The following is a 23,182-nucleotide window of genomic DNA, read 5'->3' on the forward strand; positions in this document are numbered from 1 at the left end:
GTAGACTCACTTCTGTTGCTGATGCTTGAAAAAAGTGTCATTTGCTATCACAGAAGGAATATTGTGCTAGATAGATCGTAACATATCGAAAAGCAAGATAGTTCCAAAATGTTTCCATGAGCTTCTGGCAGGATCTATCATTCTACAAATACTGCACAAGAAAAATTGCTTTAAATGCTGCATCTTTGCAGAAGGATTAGGATAGAGCCAGGCTGTGAGTCAGGCAGAAAACGGCACACAGAGGGGGATGAAAGCAAGCACTGGAGAGTCTTGCCATGCTTTGCCGTTGAAAACTATGCCAAGACTTCTTTTTTGTTTTTAAATGAAGAAATCCATCATGTTTCGTGATTACTGTAATGACTCAGGATTTTCCACCTTCCTTTTAACTATAAACCTTAGCGTGGTTAGGTGTTTGTTTTCCTTGTATCATGCTTGCAAAAAATGATGAAATAAAGTTAAAACCCTTTAATTGGGACTCCATTACGGTTCCGCTATTCACTGACCAGCTTGTTCATTATTCTCACAATATTATCCACTTTCTTCATTTCAGTCTCTCGCTTAGATCCTGGGCTTCTGATGTCTTTCCATGGCGGATGAATACAATTTAAAACACGAAAGCTGCTGGAGGAATGATTCAACCTTCCCCCTTCCCAACGTGAAATCTTTGCCTGTGCTCTGTCACTACGTCTCTCAGGAGCAGAACCTGAATGGACATTCGAGGGACGGTGAATAAGAATGACAAACGGTGGTTGGGGAGAACAGAGCCTTTCTTCCATCTGGGGATTAGGCCCACAGGACGCATTCCCGACAGATGAGCAGAGCCGACCGCGGGTGTGACACGAACCCTAGCTGGCCGCCTGACTAGCGCTCGGCCGCAAGCCGCCCCTTTCAGATTGGAGTTCCACATGTCCTCCGCGCCTGAGCCCGGGGACGTCAGAGGCCTGGCTTGCTGCCGCCGCCGCCAGTTCAAGTCGTGTGACCCACAACCAATGGCAGAGAAGCCAAGTATTCCTGGCGTCCGCTGTGATTGGTTCCCAGCCTGGAGGCGGTGGCGGAGGGTGGGCCTTAGGCCGGGTCTCCCTTAGGCCGGCCGCTCAGACCGCGACCGTGGAGGCGTCCGCGGGGTGAGGCTGGGAGTCCGGTAGCCGGAGGCGGCGGCGAGTCCAGAACGGCCGGACCTAACAGGGAGAAGGCGTCACTTGCGGTTACAAGTGCCCGCGCTGGGGCAGTGCCTGACCCTCATTCCAGTTGGCGGAGGAGGAGAAGGAAGGGGCCGGGCCGGGTCCCCTCCCCTCGCGCCCCGGATGGATGTGCCCGGCCCGGTATCTCGGCGCGCCACGGCGGCGGCCGCTGTGCTCTTGCGCACCGCTCGGGTCCCTCGTGAGTGCTGGTTCTTGCCCACCGCGCTGCTCTGCGCCTATGGCTTCTTCGCCAGCCTCAGGCCGTCCGAGCCCTTCCTGACCCCGTACCTTCTGGGGCCGGACAAGAACCTGACCGAGAGAGAGGTACGCGCGGAGGACGCGGGGCGCGCGCAGGAAGGGCGGGCGACCAGCCTGCGGGTGGGCGGCGGAGGCAGAGAGGACTGAGAAAAGCGCTCGAGCCATTCTGGGCAGAGATTTCTGATTTTTCCCAGTTGGAGGTCGACTTCGTGCTCTGCGTTGTGTACATGATTTTCTGTTTTCTTCGCCTATGTAGGGCGAGTCTCCTGCGAGGGTCTCAGAACACGCGTCTAGAGGCCCGTGCCTTGTGCGTCAGGCAGTATGCTGATAGTGTTGTTATGTGGCTTAGCGTGACTGCCCTGACTGGTCCAGCAGTTCCTGCTGGGGGTGAGGGGGCAATATTTTGACAAAGAAGTGAAAACAGCAAGGTGTACTTTGGACATAGCTTAGTAAATACTCATTGACTGAAAGTAGGCAACCACTGCTTTTCTGAAAGGATCTTCCCTCTACCTGCTTCACCTGCTTCCTGTCCATCCCTTACTTTGTTTACATTTGGCAGGATGGATGTGCTTATCCAAGTAAGGACAGGACAGAAGTACAGAACGTCTTAATTTGTCTTGATTTTTAGTTGGGTGAGGTTGTGTCCAAGGATATCCTGCCCCTCTCTCCCTTAAGCCCAACCTCCAGGGATAAAGGCAGATGGTATAACATAATTGACTCTTAATTATGGTTTTCCTTGTATTTGTGAATTGTTGCTTCACAGATGTTAGTTTTGCTTCTCAGATACAAGGTGGTGTCTTTGAAGGCTTCTGTGATGTTCGGGGTAATTGAGAGCACGTAGTCCATCATCAAGAGTTTTTTGCTGATTGATTTTTCCTAGGTAAGGGCTTACAATTAAAGTACTTCAGAAGCGCATAGTGTATTTTAGAAATGTACTGACCTGTTAAAGTGCATGGTCAAAACCAGCACTTGATTTTTGCAGAAAAAAGACAATAAATAAACTGAAAAAGAAATTAAACCCAAAGTACTTCCACAAAACCGAAATAAAGCCGATTCGATGCCCTCTTCCTGGGCCGTTTCTTAGTCTTGTGGATCACTGCATAAGCGACCGTAGCAGTTATTCATAACCTATTTGAATTTTAATACTGATTTAAAGCAATAATAAAGTCAAAACAGCCAACTTTTGTGAACAGAATGATTTTACAAGAAAATTACTGCACTGATATGAGAAAGTATGATTCTGGAGACCCAAAACAACCACTGAATCTGAGGTGTAGCCACTGAGGCAGAATTGATACTGCTGTGAACAGCTGACCATTAAAGTTTCATGTGAACTGCCATGTGATCTGCACAGTTTGTGCACCTTTCCTGATAGTGAAACACAGGGAGAGAAACATGTTCCAAGTGTTGATATTTGAAAGCTGATCTGTTTTGTCATGTGCCCTGGGTAGAAGGTTGCTGTGTGATGTGCTACCAAGATCATGTGCTCTGTCCTATCAGAAAGCTTTTCAAGGTGAGTGAAGTATGTTCAGGGGGCACAGAAATAAAGCATAGTGGCCAGGCGTGGTAACTGTTTGCTGATTGTGTAACAAAAACATAAGCATACTTCTCTTATTGCTAATTAGATGAGGAAAAGGGATTTGGAGAGAAATCTAGTAGTCTGGGGAAGGGGTGTATTCTCAGAGGACCACCAGATCATGGCTGATTCTCCTCTCCTTTACCTTGTGGCAAGCCCTACGTTTTTTGTATAACTAATAATTGAAATAATAGAACAGCTTATTCATTACTTACTGAGTGCTTGCTTTTTGCAACGGACAGTTAAAAAATATTACATGATTTTTAAGCAAAGCTAATGCTAAGTCATATTCAGCGACATTTGTATTAAAGTTTGGGTTTGCTCCTAGAAGACTGCAGAGGGACAAGTTGGTTTGAACAGAGCTATTGTTAACTAAATTTTAAAACAAAAGGAGAGGAGAAAAAGACAGATTTCTTCTCTCTACTCTCAAAGATTTTTTTTTTTAGATTTCAGGAAAAGCATTCACTTTAAAATAGATACCAGTTTATAAGTTTTAAGCAGGCTAAAATTTGACTGTATGTTAATAGTTGAAGGCCAAACTTTCAGTAAAACAGATCTTTATCTGTGGGTAGATATTGCCCCAGATATCCTTGTCAGCTTGTCCTCTAGTCTTCAGACTTTGTGAATAAATCAGGTGGAGTAAGTAATTTACATGTTGTGTCTCATTTAATTTTTGCAACAAACAACTCTCCTTTACTGATAATGGAGGTTAAGGCTAAGGGGAGCTAAAAGAATCTTGTCTACACTCACACAGCAAGTGATGGAACTGAAATTCCTGCTGGGGCCTTTCTGGTTTAAAGTTTATTTTAAAGATCACTTCTACTACATCCCAAGTTTAAAATATGCATTAAAAAGAAAACAGCAAAAACTTCTATTTTTTTTCTATTTACAAACAAGCAAAAAGAAGGACGTAAAAGTTGCCTATAATCCTGCCATCTGGAGAGAGTTAATTTTCTCAAGATTGTAGGACAGATTGACCATCTTTATTTGTTCCTCTGCCCCAAAAGAAACAAAACTTAGAGTCAGAGAAGCTTAATGAAACACTAGGATAAAGGCTATCTATCTTGTGTCTAGAAGTAAGAAATGACAGTAATTCAGTTTTCAAAGCATTTATTGAATCTAGTATCTTCCAAACAGTATGCTGGCTTTTAGACAGGTCATACAGGTGAATGTAGGGGTCTATCCTTAAAAAGCCTATAAGACAATTGTTCTCAACTCTGGCTCATTTAAAAATCTGAGAAGTTTTTAGAAAATATCTATGGCTGGGCATTTTTTTTTTTTTTTTTTTAGAAGAGACAGAGTCTTGCTCTGTCACACAGGCTGGAGTGTAGTGGTGTGATCATAAGTCACTGCAGCCCCAAACTCCTGGGCTCAAGCACTTCTCCCACCTCAGCCTCCTCAGTAGCAGCCATAGGCCTATGCCACCATGCTTGGCTAACAAATTTTTAAAAGCTTCTTAGGAGATGCAGCCATGGTGAAGAGCCAGTATTATGAATTAATTGGGGAAAGAGATGCATATAGATCAGTATCAAGAGAGTTTGAGGTTAGGTGAGATGGCTCACATGTCCGTAATCCCAGCACTTTGGGAGGCTGAGGCTGGTGGATTGCTTTGAGCCCAGGAGTTTGAGACCAGCCCGGGTAATGTGGTGAAGCCCTATCTCTACCAAAAGAAAAAAAAAAAAAATTAGCTGGATGTGGTAGTACAGGCCCGTAGTCCCAGCTACTGGGGAGGCTGAGGTGGGAGGATCACCTGAGCCTCACCTGAGGCGGAGGTTGCAGTGAACCATGATTCTGCCACTGCACTCCAGCCTAAGTGACAGAGGGAGACCCTGTCTCCAAAAAAAAAAAAAAGAGTTTGAATGTTGTAATACAAGTACTGTTGGCTTCCGCAAAGTCTTTCTGAATAAGGAAGTCTTTGAACTAGACCTTGATTAATGGGAAGAATTTATTAGGAAAAAAGATGATGCTATTGGGGGTAGGAAAGGATATTTCGGGCTGGGCGTGGTGGCTCACGCCTATAATCCCAGTGCTTTGGGAGGCTCCTCATTTGAGGTCAGGAGTTTGAGACCAGCCTGGCCAACATGGTGAAACCCCACCTCTACTAAAAATACAAAAATTAGCCAGGTGTGATGGCAGGTGCCTGTAATCTCAGCTATTTGGGAGGCTGAGGCAGGAGAATCACTTGAACCTGGGAGGCGGAGGTTACAGTGAGCCAAGATCGTACCATTGCACTCCAACCTGGGTGCGGAGCGAGACTCCATCTCAAACAAAAAAAAGAGAAGAGATATTTTCAAACAATTACCTGAACTGTTGTTGTCAAAGTTTCTTTGATAAGGACGAGATCTTTGAGGTATTTGTAGGTTGTTTTGTAAGAATAAATTCCTTTTGAGTATTGCAGGTCCTTTGATCACTAATAGTTTTTTTTTTTTTGTCTTTCTACCAGGTCTTCAATGAAATTTATCCAGTATGGACTTACTCTTACCTGGTGCTACTGTTTCCTGTGTTCCTTGCTACTGACTACCTCCGTTATAAACCTGTTGTTCTACTGCAGGGGCTTAGCCTTATTGTTACATGGTTTATGCTGCTCTATGCCCAGGGACTGTTGGCCATTCAATTTCTAGAATTTTTTTATGGCATAGCCACAGCCACTGAAATTGCCTATTACTCTTATATCTACAGTGTGGTAGACCTGGGCATGTACCAGAAAGTCACAAGTTACTGTCGAAGTGCCACTTTGGTGGGCTTTACAGTGGGCTCTGTCCTAGGGCAAATCCTTGTCTCAGTGGCAGGCTGGTCGCTGTTCAGCCTGAATGTCATCTCTCTTACCTGTGTTTCAGTGGCTTTTGCTGTGGCCTGGTTTTTACCTATGCCACAGAAGAGCCTCTTCTTTCACCACATTCCTTCTACCTGCCAGAGAGTGAATGGTATCAAGGTACAAAATGGTGGCATTGTTACTGACACCCCAGCTTCTAACCACCTTCCTGGCTGGGAGGACATTGAGTCAAAAATCCCTCTAAATATGGAGGAGCCTCCCATGGAGGAACCGGTAAGCTCAGCCTTAAATATCTTGTAATTGCTACTATGGAGGCTAGACCAGTGGTGAAAAAACCAGCAGACTCCCTCTTGATAGATCTTGTATTCATTTGGATTCATGTTTTATCCTGAGTTGATTCGTTGCTTTATTCGTTCATTCCATTCATTCAAGCTGTGGTTTATTTATATTAGAGGTGACACATGTATTTTTCTCTGGAGTGCATGACCTCCAAAGTCAGATTGATACAGCATTATATTGTTCATGTCAGAGATGTCTTGGATTGCAAGGGCTGAGTCTTCATCTTTTGAGTGTTTGGCACATAAATAAAGCACTCAGAAAATTTTTGCTAAATGGGTAAATGAAATGATTCTAATAAATGATTAAATATCTACTTCTAGTTTCTGAATTGAAGCCCAAATTATTATTATTATTATTATTTATTTATTTATTTATTTTTGAGATGAAGTCTTGCTCTGTTGCTGAGGCTGGAGAACAGTGGTGCGATCTCGATTCACTGCGACCTCTGCCTCCAGAGTTCAAGCAGTTCTGCCTCAGCCTCTCCCTAGTAGCTGGGATTACAGGCACTTGCCACCACGCCCAGCTAATTTTTGTATTTTAGTAGAGATGGGGTTTCACCATGTTGGCCAGGCTGGTCTCGAACTCCTGACCTCAAGCAGTCCACCCGCCTCAGCCTCCCAAAGTGCTGGGATTACAGGCATGAGCCACTGCACCCAGCCGTGAAGCCCACGGTATTTAAGGGTAAGAAGTTATTTTCCTCTTCTGTGCTAGAAGGTATATCTGTTATTTATTGTTCAAATGACAATTTGCTGAAGTAAAATAGTAATGAATAATGCAGGCAAAGAGATCACAAGAGGACAGTTTGAGGTGATAATGGAATAAATATTAAACGTGTGTTATGAAGCTATCTCTTGGAAAGGAGAGGTATGGCATTAAAATAATTTATCCATCTGTTCTGTCTAGCCAGGAAGATGAATTCCTTTCCCTAGACACCCACCCCCCTTTTTTTTTTAATATACAAATTTTTTTTTGTTTCTATTAGGTTATAAGCTGTGAGCTGTGAGGAGCAAAGTTAATTCCAGCCACACTGTAGTCTTAGTTTTCCTGGGACATGTTTGGAAATAAGCCTATTAACATTCCAGCTTTGTAGGTGGCCTCTGTTGGACTGAGCTCCATAAGCTTTGTAGGCTGGCTGATAATAAAGAACCATTATGAATAAAGTCTTTCATTCTGTACTGAGAGTTAACTGAATTGTTTCAATGTGGTATCTAATGTCCTCATTGAAAATTACTCTTTTCTCTATCCCCATTCTTGAGCTCTCAAATTACTACTTGAAATTTAGGTTATCAGCCCAAAGAGCCTGGGTAGACTTCTAGAGCCTGGGCAACCCTCATCATGAAACTCACCTTGATTGCCAAGGCACCTGTGAGCAGTTTTTGTCAGAATGATCAAGGATTAAGTGGCAACGAAATGCTGATTTTTTCATAATTTGTTAGGTGATGTTGGAGAGTCAACAGAGGGTTGATGGGAGAGGGAAGGAGATATAATCATTTCATAGATGTCATGAAGTGGAAAAAAATAAAGACCCTTCTTTATCTGTTTTGAATGTGTTACAGTGGCTGTAGCTAAAATTAACATATATATAATGTGCATATAAATGTATATTTTAGATATTAACATATTGACCATAGTTCTAAAGATATTTATAGTGAGTTTCAAACTTTTTTGAATATAATTAAGAAACATAGAAAACACATTTTACATAGAAAACCTGTACATACATAGGTATGTATATATTTTATATATAACAGAAACAAGTTTTACAACAATACTTTATTCTGATACATTCTTTTACTTTTTAAAAATTCAGTTCACTGTTCTCTAAATCAATTTTATTGCCAATTTATGGGTGGTGACCTATAGTTTAAAAAACTCTGTTCTAGATCAACTTGAAATACTTGTTTATAGATACACAGTGTGTCAGTATTTTATATACCGAAGAATTGTAGAATTTTAGAGTTAGAAATTATTCTAATCACAAGTCAGAAAAATCAGAGCATTTTAAGAAGAGATTAGATTTCATCAAGACTGTCCTTTTAGAGATAAGGATTAGGATCAGAGATTAGCAACTTGCGCGGAATTGCACAAATATACTCTTGGGCATAATTTTAAAGTGTATATGAGATCCAGTTCTTTCTAAACCTTTCTCCATGAAGTCTTTTAACTAGGGTAACAATGTCAGAACCATCATGTCAGTTACACTGTTTTCAAAATTAGGATTCAGGTTAGTTCCCTGATATCCTAGGCTGTGCTACTGATACCATAGCAGATGGGCAGTGCTGCTTGGTATTGGCACCGATTGGCCCTGAAATGCTGCTGTTTTTCTTTGGCAAGCTTGAAGGAAATTCAGAATATGGATATTAGGGATCACAGAGGTATTTTAAGTTGACAAGACCTATAATTAAACCATAAATTATAATCGTGGTAATTATTGAAGAGTAGGTAGATAGGTGGTTTTATCTTGATTTTTATAGAAAGAGAAAATGAAGTAGGAGGAGTCTAAGTGATAGCTCACTTTACAAGTTACCTTAGAGTATTTGTGAGTTCTTTTTAAAGACGGCCTATGGCATTGGGGCAAAGGGTGCTGATCTCGCAGAAAGAAGAACCAAAGCTGGTGACTTTCTTTCACAAGCAGAGCTGGATTCATTATGTAGTTGGCTGATAAGTGAACCTGATTTATTTTGAGTTCTTCATCTATTAGAAATGACACAAATTAAACCACTTCTTTAGCATAGGTTCTGACATGTAATTAATACCTAGTAAATGATTCTCTTAATATAGCCATGCTTTTATTTGTAGTTTGATATCTTTTACTATTAGTAAGTGTTCTTTCTGTGTCTGCATGTCTAAGGTCTATAGGAACAATGACAACAGTGAAATTAATGCTTCCACTTTGGTATTAAATAACGTCATTTCTAGCAGCAGGGTGTAGTGAGTTTTGAAGAAAGTGAAGTCCAAACCCTAGTTCTAGTACTGGGGCAAGTTACTTAATTCTGTGAGATTTAGTTTCCTTATGTACATATCTATCTTATAGGGTTATTTTGAGTATTTAAAGCTTTCAAATGAGTTTACATAGTTGGTTTCCAATAAATGGTAATTGCTGTTACTATTATCATTATCATTAGACATGAATAATCTGGAACAGCTTTGTACTTTTATGGTAGATAGTCATGTATTTGTGAGGTTGTAAATAGAGTAATATTTGCTTTTCTCTTTGAATTAATCTTACCCAGTCATCTTCATTATCATCATCATTATCGCACCTCCCATTTATTTTGACTTGGGTATCAGATACTATGCTAAGAACTTTAGGGTCAGTATATTATTTGATTCTTATTAAAACTCGATGATGTAGATATTTGCTCATTTTAGAGAAGAAGAAACTAAATTTAGTTAACTGACTTGCTCTAAGGCACATAGGAAGTGGCACTTCAAAAATTTCAAACTCAGGCCGGGCATGGTAGCTCACACCTGTAATCCCCGTACTTTGGGTGGGCAAGGCAGGCAGATCACTTGAGGTCAGGAGTGCGAGACCAACCTTGCCAAGGTAGTGAAACACCATGTCTGCTAAAAAAAAAACAAGTAACTGGGCATGGTGGCGCATGCCTGTAATCCCAGCTACTTGGGAGGCTGAGGCAGGAGAGTTGCTTTAACCCGGGAGGCGGAGGTTGCAGTGAGCTGAGATGGTGCCACTGCACTCCAGCTTGGGCAACAGAGACTCTGTCTCAAAAAAAAATTAAAAAAAAAAAAATTTCCACCCGCATCTGGTTGACTCCAAAAACCACCACTTCAGTAGAGATTTCCATTCCCTGACAGAGGGAAGTAATTGTTAAAGATTTTTAAATGTATAAAACAGCGTCAAAACCTTATATTCAAACGAAATCTGAAACTAGATCCCCATTGTGATAAGTAAATAAAAATTGAGCCTTTCTGATTGAAACAGGAATGCAGGTCTGATAATTTTACCCACCTTGAGCCTGTTATTCATCCCACATGAAACTCTCAAAGCTCCATGGAACACAGTGAAGCCACTTATTAAATTAGAACTTGCATGATTAACTATGAGCAGCTCAGAGTTTTGATGTAATAGAAATAAACCTTTGTAGATGTAATTTAACAAGAAACATAAAAGGTAATATGTCAAATGCTCTTTTAGAAAGTGCGATTCATATAAGCTTAACATTTGAAGCCTAGAAAACGGCATAGAAGGAAGCCTGCAGATTATAGCAAGAGGTGCCGATTTTATAAACAGGACCTGCCATCTTTTCTTTTTGGCATGGCCAGATAATAGATGGAGTAGTTATTAACTTCTGTGTGCGGAATTCATTATTACATAATAGATCTAAAGTTCTCAAATGTGTTATACTGGCATTATTTTATGTATGCCATGACTTTTTAAACTATGCAATAAAAATAACATTAACTGAGCACCTCTATAATAAATACATGCATTATCTAATTTAGCTCTGTATAATCTTATGTGGATAGATGTTATTGTTATCATTTTCGTTTTCCAGATGAGAAAACTAAGGGTTTCTTATCAGTTTATGGTAGGATTTCTAATAGAAACTTGTGAATCCTTTCAATAGTTCCATTCTTCCAGGAATATACTTTCTTATAATCCTTCCAGCATCCTTGAAAGTTTTAGATATCACAGTTGCTTTCCAGGTTATATTGGTTAAGCAACTGAAGCTAAATAGTAAAATTCTGATATAGTTCAATAAAACTGGTGGATCTTGAATAAAGACTTCAGAAAATATGCTTGGTACCATTCACTCACTCTCAGCAAATTCACATTAGATATGATTAACAGTTATCTGGTGATTTGTTTAAATTCACAAGGTTTGCGCTCATATACAGTGCCAAGAAATCAATCTTGTAACAGCAGTATTTTGTACTTCTAGGTGGTTATCATATGCAAATTCATCAAGTAGAATTTTCAAGTGTCAGTAATTCTTTCTCTGAGTTATCTTAGTTAACCTCAGTACTCCTCCCTGAATTTTGGAAAAGGGCTGTAGTAATGGTGCTTGAAGGATATCCCCCTCTGGGCTAAACAGCACAAAGAAGGAAGCACCACACTGGGGTTGCTTTGCAACGGCATGAGAAGGTAAAAGAATGATGAAACTCGGATTCTCAGTCCAGTGAGGTTTTCTAGCCTCTGAGGGAGAAAATGGCCTTTATTTACCTAATGCTGATGGTCACTGTTACTGTATATAAGAGGAGAAAATATCTATACTAATTTTATAAGAATGATATATGTGGTGTGTGTGTATATATATATGGGGTGTGTGTGTGTGTGTGTGTGTATGTTTTTTTTTTTTTTTTTTTTGAGACAGAGTCTCTCTCTGTTGCCCAGGCTGGAGTGCAGTGGCATGATCACGGCTCACTGCAGCCTTGATCTAGGTTCAAGTGATCCTCCCACCTCAGTCTCCTGAGTAGCAGGGACTATATGTGTACACCACCACACCCAGCTAATTAAATTTTGTGTGTGTGTGTATGTGTATGTGTGGATGGAGACGGGATCTTACTATGTTGCCCAGCTTGATCTTGAACTTCTTGGTTCAAGCAGTTCTCCTGCCACAGCCTCCTGAAGTGTGGAGATTCCAGGCGTGAGCCACTGTGCCTGGCATCTACTTACTTTTTTAAATTAAACATTACAGAAAGCTATATAAAAAAAAATAAAAATCACCTGACCTACTACCACCCAAAGATTAGTGAACTCTCAAACATCTCTTTTCATATATGCATATGTATGTACACATATGTATACATTTTATAGTAAATGAAATTGTGATCTACATGTAGTCTTGTAAGTTGCTGTTGTTTTACTCAGTGGTATATCATACTCATCTTTCCATGGCGCTCATTTTGCCTTTACATGTTAGCCACGAAAGTAAAATTTTCCATGTTCTGTTTTTTTGGGGTTTTTTTTTGGTAGAGATAGGATCTCACTTTCTTGCCCAGGCTGATCTCAAACTCCTGGGCTCAAGCAATTCTGTCTTGACCTCCCAAAGTGCTGAGATTATAGATGTGAGCCACTGCACCCGGCCTTCCCATGTTCTGAGCAAGGCCCAGGGATCACAGTAACATTTGGTAGATTAGTCCTTTCATACAGATGAAATCAGAGATATCTCACAGAGTGTCTGACATCTCATATTCACTTCTTGCGATGGTGCATAGCTCAGTAATGTCTTGCTTCACTCAATTATAAGCCCAGTAACTTATTACTTTATTTTAATACTATTTCTCATTGTTTAAATATTAAGTAATATAAAAAGTTTAAGGAAGAAAATTTAAACCACTAAGAACCCACCACTTAGAAAGAACTGCTAATATTTTGGTCTACTTCTTTCCAATATTTCTATCTTAACTGTTGCGTCAATCTGTCAATTACAAGGGTAGGAGGCCTTAACTGAATAGTGATTTATTAGGGTTGCTAGTCTGTTGCTTATTATTATTCTTGTTATGTTGTTTGCCAGTCTATGGGAGATGTAGATTATAGACTCCTATTGGCTGAAGCCTGCGATCTCTTTTCATCATCTTCATTTTGTGAACAATACATCTTTTGCTGGGTTGATTACATACAGCTGTGTTAATGCTATAGTGCATTTAAAGCAAAAATCCTATGAGAACATATTTTTCACCAGAGGGGATAAATGTGATTGTTACAAGTTTATGAAGTAAGCAGTTGGTTTTCACAAGGAAAAAAGTCTGTTAGGTAAATAATTGGGCCTGTAAATTGCTTTCTATATAATTGCCTTCATCAGAGTTTGAGCATTGTTCCCTTTTGCTATGTAGGAACCCAAGCCAGACCGTCTCCTTGTGTTGAAAGTACTATGGAATGATTTCCTGATGTGCTACTCCTCTCGCCCTCTTCTCTGCTGGTCTGTGTGGTGGGCCCTCTCTACCTGTGGCTATTTTCAAGTTGTGAACTACACACAGGGCCTGTGGGAGAAAGTGATGCCTTCTCGCTATGCTGCTATCTATAATGGTGGTGTGGAGGCTGTTTCAACCTTACTGGGTAAGCAATGCAGGATAATAGAGGGTGGTGGTGGGGAAGGGATTCCTCTGGTAGGTAAGCCAGCCGTAATCAGATTTGCTCCCCCCTCCCAAATTTGAAATAGCCTCAAAAAATGATTTACTTATTTTGAGCTCGATTTTATAATGAGGAAGACAACTTAGAAGTACTCAAGTGGAGCAGGACTATGACTAACAAACTGGAATTTTAAAATAAACTTTGGGGAAACCTAATATAATAATTTTCAAGATTGTTTATCCAAGTTTCCATTATCTCTGTACTTACTGGGTAGTTTTGTCACTTGATGTGAAATTTTGAATAGCAATATACAGTAGTTTATAACAATAGTGTCTAATATTTGTTGAATGTTACTATGTGCTAGGTCCTGTTCTAAGGACATTATATACATTAACTCAATCCTCACAAAATTCCTGAGATAGGTAGAATTTATCCCCATTTTGCAATGGAAACTTGGGACTGGTAGGTTAATAACTTGCTCAAGGTCATATAGATGCTAAGTAGCAAAGTCAAGATTTGAACTCAGGCAGGATGGCTTCAGAGCCTGTGTATTTGACCATCTTACTCTTTTGTTTGTAATTTGTTGACCTACCTCCTGAGGTTGTTGGATGGTGTTATATGATTTCTGTAAACACTTATTATCTGTCTTGGCACTCAGAAAACACTTCATAGATTTTAGCTATCCTTATCATCGTCACTGTTTTACCAAAAGGCAGAGAAGCCCTTTTGCCATGTTCTAGACCGCCCCTCGGTGTGAAGGGGAGATGACTCATCCTGCCATGATGCCAAATTAGAGGCCGTGGTTCTTTTTGACTCTTGCCTCTGCTTCAGCTGCAGCATTTTTTTTTGCTTAGCAAAGTCCCTCTGTCTTTGTCCTGCATTTTCATCTCATTGCCCCCGCTCCTAATTCAGTCTGTCATCTCAGTGGCTCCATTTTATTGATTCCATCAAGTTCAGAAATCTCTGTGTGAGTTTCAAGGCCCTCCATATTCTTGAGCTATCCTATTTGTAAGTTTGCAGATTTGAAAATTTAATAATCTAAGCTGTGTTTTTAATGTATTTCATAGCATTTGCTTAGCAAAATAACTGGATTTTTTGTTGTTGTTGTTATTTTGTAGGTGCTGTTGCTGTGTTTGCAGTTGGTTATATAAAAATATCCTGGTCAACTTGGGGAGAAATGACGTTATCTCTCTTTTCTCTCCTGATTGCTGCTGCAGTGTATATCATGGACACTGTGGGTAACATTTGGGTGTGCTATGCATCCTATGTTGTCTTCAGAATCATCTACATGTTACTCATCACCATAGCAACGTATGTATTTTGGCTCATAGAAGCCTTAGGAAAAATTGTAACAGGATAAACTTTTTGGTTTCTTTACAAACCAAAATATTAAAGTTTCTAGTTAAATTAGGCAAATGGGAGGAAACATTGTATTTTATGTGCATTATCAGTTTTTCTTCTGAGGAAACATTTAGGCAAGTTTTTTTTATTCCCTTGTCTGTATGTTCCTACTGTTTTCAGATGTTTGCATGAGATTTATATCATTTAGTTGCAAAATGTTTTCATTTGTTTGGAAAGGCAATTGACAGTGGAAAGAAGGACTCTTCACATTTCAAGTAAAAATGTTTACTTTTATTTAGAATAACTATTATAAGTACTCAGGAAGTAATTCTTATCTATTCACTCTTCTTTTATTTTTAATTTTTTTAAGTTTTCAAATTGCTGCAAACCTCAGCATGGAACGCTATGCCCTAGTATTTGGTGTAAATACCTTCATTGCCCTGGCACTACAGACGCTGCTCACTCTAATTGTGGTAGATGCCAGTGGCCTTGGATTAGAAATTACCACTCAGGTAAGATCTCTCCTTTGGCATCGAAGGTAGTATGTGTGACTTGATCAGGGTGACAGAAGTATATGTATGCTTAATGAAAACAAATTCAAACAATAGGGAACAGATGTAAAGTAAAAGTGTACCCTCCTTCCTTCATTCAACACCTTCTCCCCTATCCTTAGTTCCTTTCTCCCTGGAGGGTGTTGGGATTGTCGTCTTTTTTATGAGGTCTTAGAACATTCCTGAGTGTAACTCATCAGCCCAGTGGGTCTGTTTCAGCTGAGAGGTAATACTGATTCCTTACAGGCCAAGACCTTCTGCTTCCTCATCCATTATTTCCCTCTATACTTAAATCTATGCTTGGAATACTGTGTCCCATGTTTGAGATTCCCTGTTTCATCTCACAGCTCTTTAAGTCTCCTCCGTTTATTTAAAACACCCCTTACCCAAATACCAAGGTAGTGCCTTGCTGTTGATGAACAGCATTATGATTTGTAACACATGACCTATTGAGAAACTTGCACCAACACCCAAAAACAATGTGAATACTTTTTACATTCAGGAATTGTATAGTTGTATATGCCTTCATGCATTGTGAGTTTTAAGTACATATTGTTTTGTACTTTGGCAAAATGGGCAACTGAATCAAGAAGTACTTACTGCCACCCCGATCCCAACCCAAATGATTTCTTCCCAACATATTAGCTGTAATTAACTTTGTTTTTACTAAAGCAATCTAAGAGAGAAATAGTAATAATAGACAATGTGCATTGAGTGCCCTCTGTGTGTCAAATGCTTTGTATAGGATTTGCAGGGTTGCTGTATTAGACATGAAGAAGATGAGTTTGAGAGATGTTAAGTGACTTGTCCAATACTATCAATAATAGTGTTCCAGAGCTTGGCGTTAAACCAACATCTAACCCCAAAACTTATTTCAGGATGGAAAGTAGGAGAGAAACTTAAGTGCCTGCCATCCTCCCTGTATAAGGGAGAGTTCCCAGGACGATTACAGTTGAGGGAAACATGGCTCTCATTGGAAGTGGAAATTTGTCAGCAGATTCTTATAGAAATGGTAGATTTAAACATGTGGAATAATAGGATTTTGTGGGTGGTGCTGAAACCCATTTAACTGCCATGATTGATTAATGGCTTCCTGCAGAAGTATAGCCAACATCGAAAGAAATTGGCTCAGTGATTTAAGGCCATACTCTCATTGTACCTTTGAACCAGTTCGTAAGTATTTAGTATGTTATTATAAGATGATGATGATGATGATGTTAATAAACCATATAGTCACATTAAAATTTGGCTTAGGGCATCATCCTCCGCAAACTAACACAGGAAACAGAAAACCAAACACTGCATGTTCTCTCTCATAAGTCAGTGTTGAACAATGAGAACACATGGACACAGGGAGGGGAACAACAGACATCAGGGCCTGTCGGAGGGTAGGGGGCAAGGAGAGGGAGAGCATTAGGACAAATACCTAATGTATGTGGGGCTTAAAATCTAGATGATGGGTTGATAGGTGCAGCAAACCAGCATGACACACGTATACCTATATAACAAATTTGCACGTTCTGCACATGCACCCCAGAACTTAAAAAAAAAAAATTGTCTTAGGGAAGAATTTTTATATTAAGTAATCCTATAATGGAATCTAGTTGACCTTCTACTGCCCTCTTCTGGGGAAAAATAGAGTTCTTGATCTTCAGAATTTGGCCTGTTTGTACCCACCTATCAGCTTGAAGGTAGAGACCAGGACTGAATTATAACAATAACAGCAACAACAATAGAAATAATACTAACAGCATTAGCATTGTGCTAATGAGCATTTGTGATCTCACTGATTTGTCCCAACAATGCTGTAAAGTGACAACTATTATGAATTCCAGTTTGTAAGTGAAGAAGTCAGGGCTCAGAGATGAAGTATCTCAATCAAGTTCACGCAGCTTGTAAGGGATGAAGTCAGGATTCACACTTAGGCAGTCAGGCTTTATTTAGTACCACCATGCTGGTGATGCTGCTTTGTAACTTTAGGGTCTGGCACATGGTGTAAGTATGCAATATTTTTTTAGGCTTTATGGACAAATTCTGAATATACTTTATTTTAGAGTAATCATCTTGTAATTGATAATTCAATAAACTACTTTTCCCCCTTCTAGTTTTTGATCTATGCCGGTTATTTTGCACTCATCGCTGTGGTTTTCCTGGCCAGTGGTGCAGTCAGTATTATGAAGAAATGTAGAAAGCTGGAAGATCCAGAATCAAGTTCTCAAGTAACCACTTCATAATACACTGCTGAAGGGCTTCTTCTTACAGCAAGAACTCCGCACAGCAACTGCCTGGATGTATTTGATTTTTTAAAGTATAGACATATATTTATGAATGTGCATTTCTTGGCTTCAAAGCAGCCACTTGAGTAATACCTTGTATTCCGGGAATCACATGATACTATTCAGAGGAGCTAGAAGTAAAGTTTATTTCATGGATTATTTATGAGAGCTAATTTAAGGATGACTTCTGATTCAAAAGTGAACTTGATTTTAAAAACCAGTCAAGAGCAATCAAGCAGCACATGGTGTTGTATACTTTATTAGCAAGTGAGTTTGGTGTTTTATAGGTCGCATATGTCTGTATCTACTTAGCCAGGTGCTTGGCCTGGTGGGAGCAGGGCTTCACAGAGGCCACAAAATGTTACAAGTCATGATGGATGGAAATATGTTCTAACAGCATCTGCCTCTATTCAATTTAATTCTTATTTCTGTGTTACTCATGTGCATTGGTCTTTCTACATAGTTATTTTATCACTGGCAATATTTGTTCCAATTTAGTGTTCTGTATTTTAAGGTGTATATATCATTTCTAATTTTAAGTTATTTTAAAAAAATTCATCGTATGAATGTTCTTGGTTCCCATCGTGACAATTATGTATTTGTGTAAAATTTGTTTAGAAGTACATTTTTGCATTATTCATATGCTTCCCAGAGAAGCTCATTTACTTAGAAAATAAGGCAAGTTTTGAAGCCTGCCTAAATGAAGAGATTTAAGAAAGCTTAAGGTAGGTTTGCTTGTCTTTAAATCTTCAATATGAAGGACTATTAATTCCAAGATCAAAAGTTCATATACGGGCTACAGATATAACTAGCCCATTTGTATTTGCATTCCCTTTTATTTCCAAAATAAAATGAGAAATCTTTTTTGAATAATTTCATCCCTATATATAGTTTTTATATTAATTTGTTTTTCTTATCCAAGTAAAGATGTCAGTAGGAATTGCATTAGTCCAAGGCCTTTTTCATAAACTGAGCCTCTTTTAAATTATTTCAATGGGACAGGAACTAGGATAGATGTGATTCCTGCATTTTTTTTTTTTACCTTAAATCTGTCTTTGTTTCTAAAGGTAGATCATCTTGAATATTTGCTTAAAATTGGTAGTGATTTCATTACCAAGTTACTTGAAAAAAATGTTCTGTATACATTTAATTCTGAAATCAGTCTACCAAGGGGCTGCTAGTATATGTCAGACATGAAAACTATTTTAAAGCTGACTTTGTTGCCTTATCTTGAAAAGAATCTAGATAGGTGCTTTTAACTGGGATATTAACTTTTTTTAGAATGACACAGCTGAACAGTGTTAATTTGGTGTGTCAAGATTGCAAAATTGACATACTTATTTGGTTTAAGCAGGAATCCTAGAAGCAGATGGATGAGGATAAGAATAGGTCATTTTCTATTCACTGTCCTTTACAATTAAGAGAAAGGAAAAGAACACTAGCTAAGGAAGGGAAAGGGAAGTGGTATCGTAAAAGTAGCAACCTTCATTTTATATTTTGTTTTTTGTTTTTGCTTTGTTTTGTTTGTGCTAATTTGGGAATTGTGTACTCCAAAACAAGTAGAAAAGTGCTGTTTGAGGGATTTTATTAAATCTTTTTTTAATGGAATGTGGTACAAATTGTTCACGTTACCAAAGCAATATTTCCCTGGAATTTAATTCCAAGTTTGTGGCATACAACCTGAGCCTTTTCTTATATGAGACAAGAATATGTTCACATCTTGGTATGTGGCCATATTTGTAGAATGCTGAACCCAGTGTGCAAGTTGTACTGTATGCAGTTTTGCAAATAAGTGAAAATAATTTGTTGTACTTTTTATTCAATTCTGTATAGATTATAAAATTATTTTTATTAAATAAATATTTTACAGTATATATTCTCTTTTTAATCAAAATTATTTTAAATTTATCTTCTATTTCAATAGGAGCTTTAGATTATATCTTTAAATATTTTAATAATTTATCCTAGGACAAATTTCATATTAAGTCTTCCCCTCGTCTAACTTGCCTAGTTAACCTTTTGTTATCTTGTTAATTATTCCATTCCTTTGTGATTTTTACCTTTGACTCTTCCGCCTTATTTCAGATGTTTTCCCCCTTTTCTTTTGGCACCACATTGCACTGTTTATTTTTTTGGTCTTCATGTTGGCACCACTCTTACCTCTTTTTAAAGCATTCTTCCTTAAAAAAAAAAAAAAAGACACTCTCTTTGATGTTAACTGAATTTTTAAAATAAAGGAAATTAAAGCAAGAGCAGAAAGTACCACCTTGTTCTGAAACTTTATAGCCTCTTTGTTCCACCTCAGACTATTCTAATACCCAGGGAGGAATCTTCTTGCCATGAGTTGAGAATCATTTGTCCATTATATCCCAGAAACCAAATCAGTATTTTCTTACAGTATCCAAACGAGTACCATTTTTTAATATACCATTTCAAAACCTACTTAAGGCATTGATTTCACTGCTTATCACCAAAGTCCTGGAAAATTTTCATGCAAAATTTTTTTTAAATATAGTTTTATAGCCCTATAGTTTCATTGCCTGTGTCTTACTACCTTTCAGATTGGAAGCCTTCAGAGCAAGGACCATGTCTTATTTTTGTCTTTTGTTGCAAAACAGATTCTTGTGTTATGTGAACATTGAATTATATAAATGGTATGTGATGGACTCATCATAGCCACCTGCCAATACAGTAGTTAAATGCTCATCTTTTAAAATTTTTATTTTAAAGAGTCAGAGTTCCCAGGCTGAAGTGCAGTGGCACAACCACAGTTCACTGCAGCCCTGAACTCCTGGGCTCAAGCAGTCTTCCTGCCTCAGCCTCCCAAGTAGCTGGAAATCACAGGCAGGTACCAACACAGCCAGTGAATTGTTATTTTGTAGAGATGGGGTCTCACTATGTTGCCCAGGCTGGTCTTGAACTCCAGACCTTAAGCGATCCTCCCACCTTCGCCTCCCAAATTATTGGAATTACAGGCATGAGCCACCTTGTCCAGCCTTATTCTTAACTGTATTTTTAAATGCAGCCTACAAAATTGGAGTTGTCATATTTAAAAAGCACATCAAACAGCACTGTGGCTCATGCCTGTAATCCCAGCACTTTGGGAGGCCAAGGCGGGTGGGTCACCTGAGGCCAGGAGCTGGAGACCAGCCTGGCCAACAAGGCGAAACCCCATCTCTAGAAAAAATGCAATAATTAGCCCAGCTACTGGGAGGCTGAGGTTGCAGTGTGCTGATACCACACCGCTGCAGTCCTGCGTGGGATAGAGAGACGGTCTCAACAACAACAACAAAACATCAGTGTAAAATATTAAGATTAAAATGCCTGCTGATCTCTAGTCCACTGGATGCCTTATTCAAGGTACTGTTGTACTTAAATGATAGAAATGGTTTATCTATTTGTTTTACCTATTATGTCATATTCCCCATAATTAATACCTTATCTTTAACATACTTTAAGGAAGGGCATTTATTAATGCCAAACCGCAGGATGAAGGAAATCCTCAGTGAATATCAGGTATTGGGAAGGGCGTTGGCTGCTGTCTGTGATGTTTTAAACGTTGTCAGTAAACGGTACCGCTACAAACCACCCACTGAAATAGTTTGTTATCCAATTGTCTTCCTTTAAGTGAATAAAAGGGGGTAACAACCCTTTGATTCTTGAAAAACACCTTGTAGGAATACTAATTCCTCTACTTTTTTCATTAAGACTTACAGAAGGGAGTTCAAAATGTTAGGCTTGCCGCTCAAAGCTGTGATACGTTAGCAAAGTCAGTCTATTGAGCCTCAGTTTTCTCATCTGTAAATGGTATGATACCTCACAGAATTGTGAAGAAGTGAGCAAACATAAGTGAAAGCACCTGTCACACTGCAGGCACTTAGTAGGCGTTTGAGAAATGAGTTTCCTTCCCCTTGCTCTCCATTTACAATTAATTTGTAGCTACCAATTTCAACATTGCACTCTCAAACTTTTCTTTGAATGTTTCAATCAAAATGAAAATGATCAGAAGCTTTCTAAATCCTCCCCTTATTTTTAGTTCGTATTTTGGAAAGCACTTATGGGGATACAGAGATGGAAAAGTCGTGATTCTTTCCCTCAAGGACCCTAAAATGTATAATTGGAAAAGATAAGTAGAAAGGATAACAGGTACACAACTGCAATACAAGATATGTCAGGTATCATAACAAAAGGCTTAGGTCTGGAAAAGAGAATGAGGACACTGGGAAAATCAGGAGCGGCTTCCTGAAGAAGATGGCATTTAAGTTGGCCATGCAGGATGGGTAGGATTTTAACAGAAATGTGGAAAGGGGAACTGTGTAGTGGAGAAAGGGCCATAAGTGAAGATATGAATGCCAGAAAGTGCAGGAGATGGGTACAGTCAGCAAGGAATATGTGTAGAAGAGTAGGTTGGGAAGACAGCGTGAGTCATTTTATAATGATTATTAATTGGAGATGGGGATAGGAAGTCATGACTAAGCTTATTTTTAAGAAATTTAATCTGGCAGAGGTGAATATGATGAATTGTATGGGAAGATACTACCCGAAATTGATAACTGAATTGCCATTGCAATTGGCTGGGTGTAGGTAAGGAAGCCCTTTTATGATTTACGGCAGTGGAAATAACGAAAACACGACTAATTTGAGGCTGCTAAATTAACATTCTACAATGTGTGTTTACGTTTCAAAAAGTAGCTTAGAAAGTTTAAATAACCTGACAAGATTAGACATCTGTGAAGCGGATAAACCGGGATTCTGATTCCCACCCTACCCGGCAAATTAATGGTCACTTTGGACCCAGTTCCACTATCAAGTTTGTAAGACATTAAACGCAGTGGGGAAGGGTTGGGGGAGTAGGCCTTGCTCAGAAAGCAGAGCTCAGAAAAGAATGCCGGCCGGGCGCGGTGGCTCAAGCCTGTAATCCCAGCACTTTGGGAGACCGAGACGGGCGGATCACGGTCAGGAGATCCAGACCATCCTGGTTAACACGGTGAAACCCGTCTCTACTAAAAAATACGAAAAAACTAGGCGGGCGAGGTGGCGGGCGCCTGTAGCCCCAGCTACTCGGGAGGCTGAGGCATGAGAATGGCGTAAACCCGGGAGGCGGAGCTTGCAGTGAGCTGAGATCCGGCCACTGCACTCCAGCCTGGGAGACAGAGCGAGACTCCGTCTCAAAAAAAAAAAAAAAAAAAAAAAAAAAAGAATGCCAGGCAGGGCAAGAGCAGCCGTCAGATGGGTGTGCTGAGTATGTCCCACAATGGGTGGGTAAGTGGCAAAGGAGTGAGGTGTCTTGGGGTCCAATTTGTGCGCGTGGAGTGAGACAGAAAACCCGGAGTCCAATTTTCCGGCCAACGAGTCCCTCCTTCTGGGCGGGCGGCTACAGACCAGAAGCAGGTTGCCAGCCCGCGGCAAGCCAGGCGTACCTACCCCTTCTCCGCGGCCCCCTCTCTGCGCCTGCGCGTTACCGGCTGGCCGCCCCTAGGTGATTCTGCGTCTCACTCCCCTTGGATGGTGTTTCCACCCAGGTGTTTCCCGGGAAGAGGCTCTCAAGACTAGCCATGCAGGAGGAGGAGTTGAACTCTGGATAGCCTGTTTATAAAGGCCTAACTGTGCTGATGTTGACCGTTTTCTGAAACTCCTCCTCCAAAACCCACGCCAAACCGCAGGATGAGGGAACTCCTCAGTGAATATCAGGTATTGGGAAAGGCGTTGGCTGCTGTCTGTGACGTTTTAAACGTCTTCAGTAAACGGCACTGACCTCTACAAATCACCCACTGAAATAGTTTGTTATCGAATTGTCTTCCTTTAAAATAAGTGAATAAAAGGCGGTAACATCCCTTTCCAAACGAAAATC

At 39.7% G+C, this 23,182-nt stretch overlaps 1 protein-coding gene across 3 annotated transcripts; it reads left to right on the plus strand.

Moving 5' to 3' along the window:
• The first annotated feature begins 1,066 nt into the window (after positions 1–1,066).
• SLC19A2 (solute carrier family 19 member 2) lies at positions 1,067–19,225 on the plus strand. 3 transcript variants are annotated; one of them, XM_007989580.3, is made up of 6 exons: positions 1,067–1,505; positions 5,459–6,061; positions 12,926–13,148; positions 14,282–14,474; positions 14,875–15,016; positions 17,161–19,225. In XM_007989580.3, exons 1-6 carry the CDS (start codon positions 1,305–1,307, stop codon positions 17,287–17,289), a joined length of 1,491 nt encoding a protein of 496 aa, XP_007987771.1. In that variant the 5' UTR covers positions 1,067–1,304; the 3' UTR covers positions 17,290–19,225. The 3 variants fall into 3 exon arrangements, with proteins under 3 accessions (XP_007987771.1, XP_037841910.1, XP_037841911.1); XM_037985982.2 differs by having other exon boundaries at positions 5,459–5,479; XM_037985983.2 differs by lacking the exon at positions 5,459–6,061.
• The last annotated feature ends 3,957 nt before the right edge of the window (positions 19,226–23,182 follow it).

This window comes from Chlorocebus sabaeus, chromosome 25 (assembly GCF_047675955.1).
Source record: "Chlorocebus sabaeus isolate Y175 chromosome 25, mChlSab1.0.hap1, whole genome shotgun sequence".
In the NCBI taxonomy this organism is placed as follows: domain Eukaryota; kingdom Metazoa; phylum Chordata; class Mammalia; order Primates; family Cercopithecidae; genus Chlorocebus; species Chlorocebus sabaeus.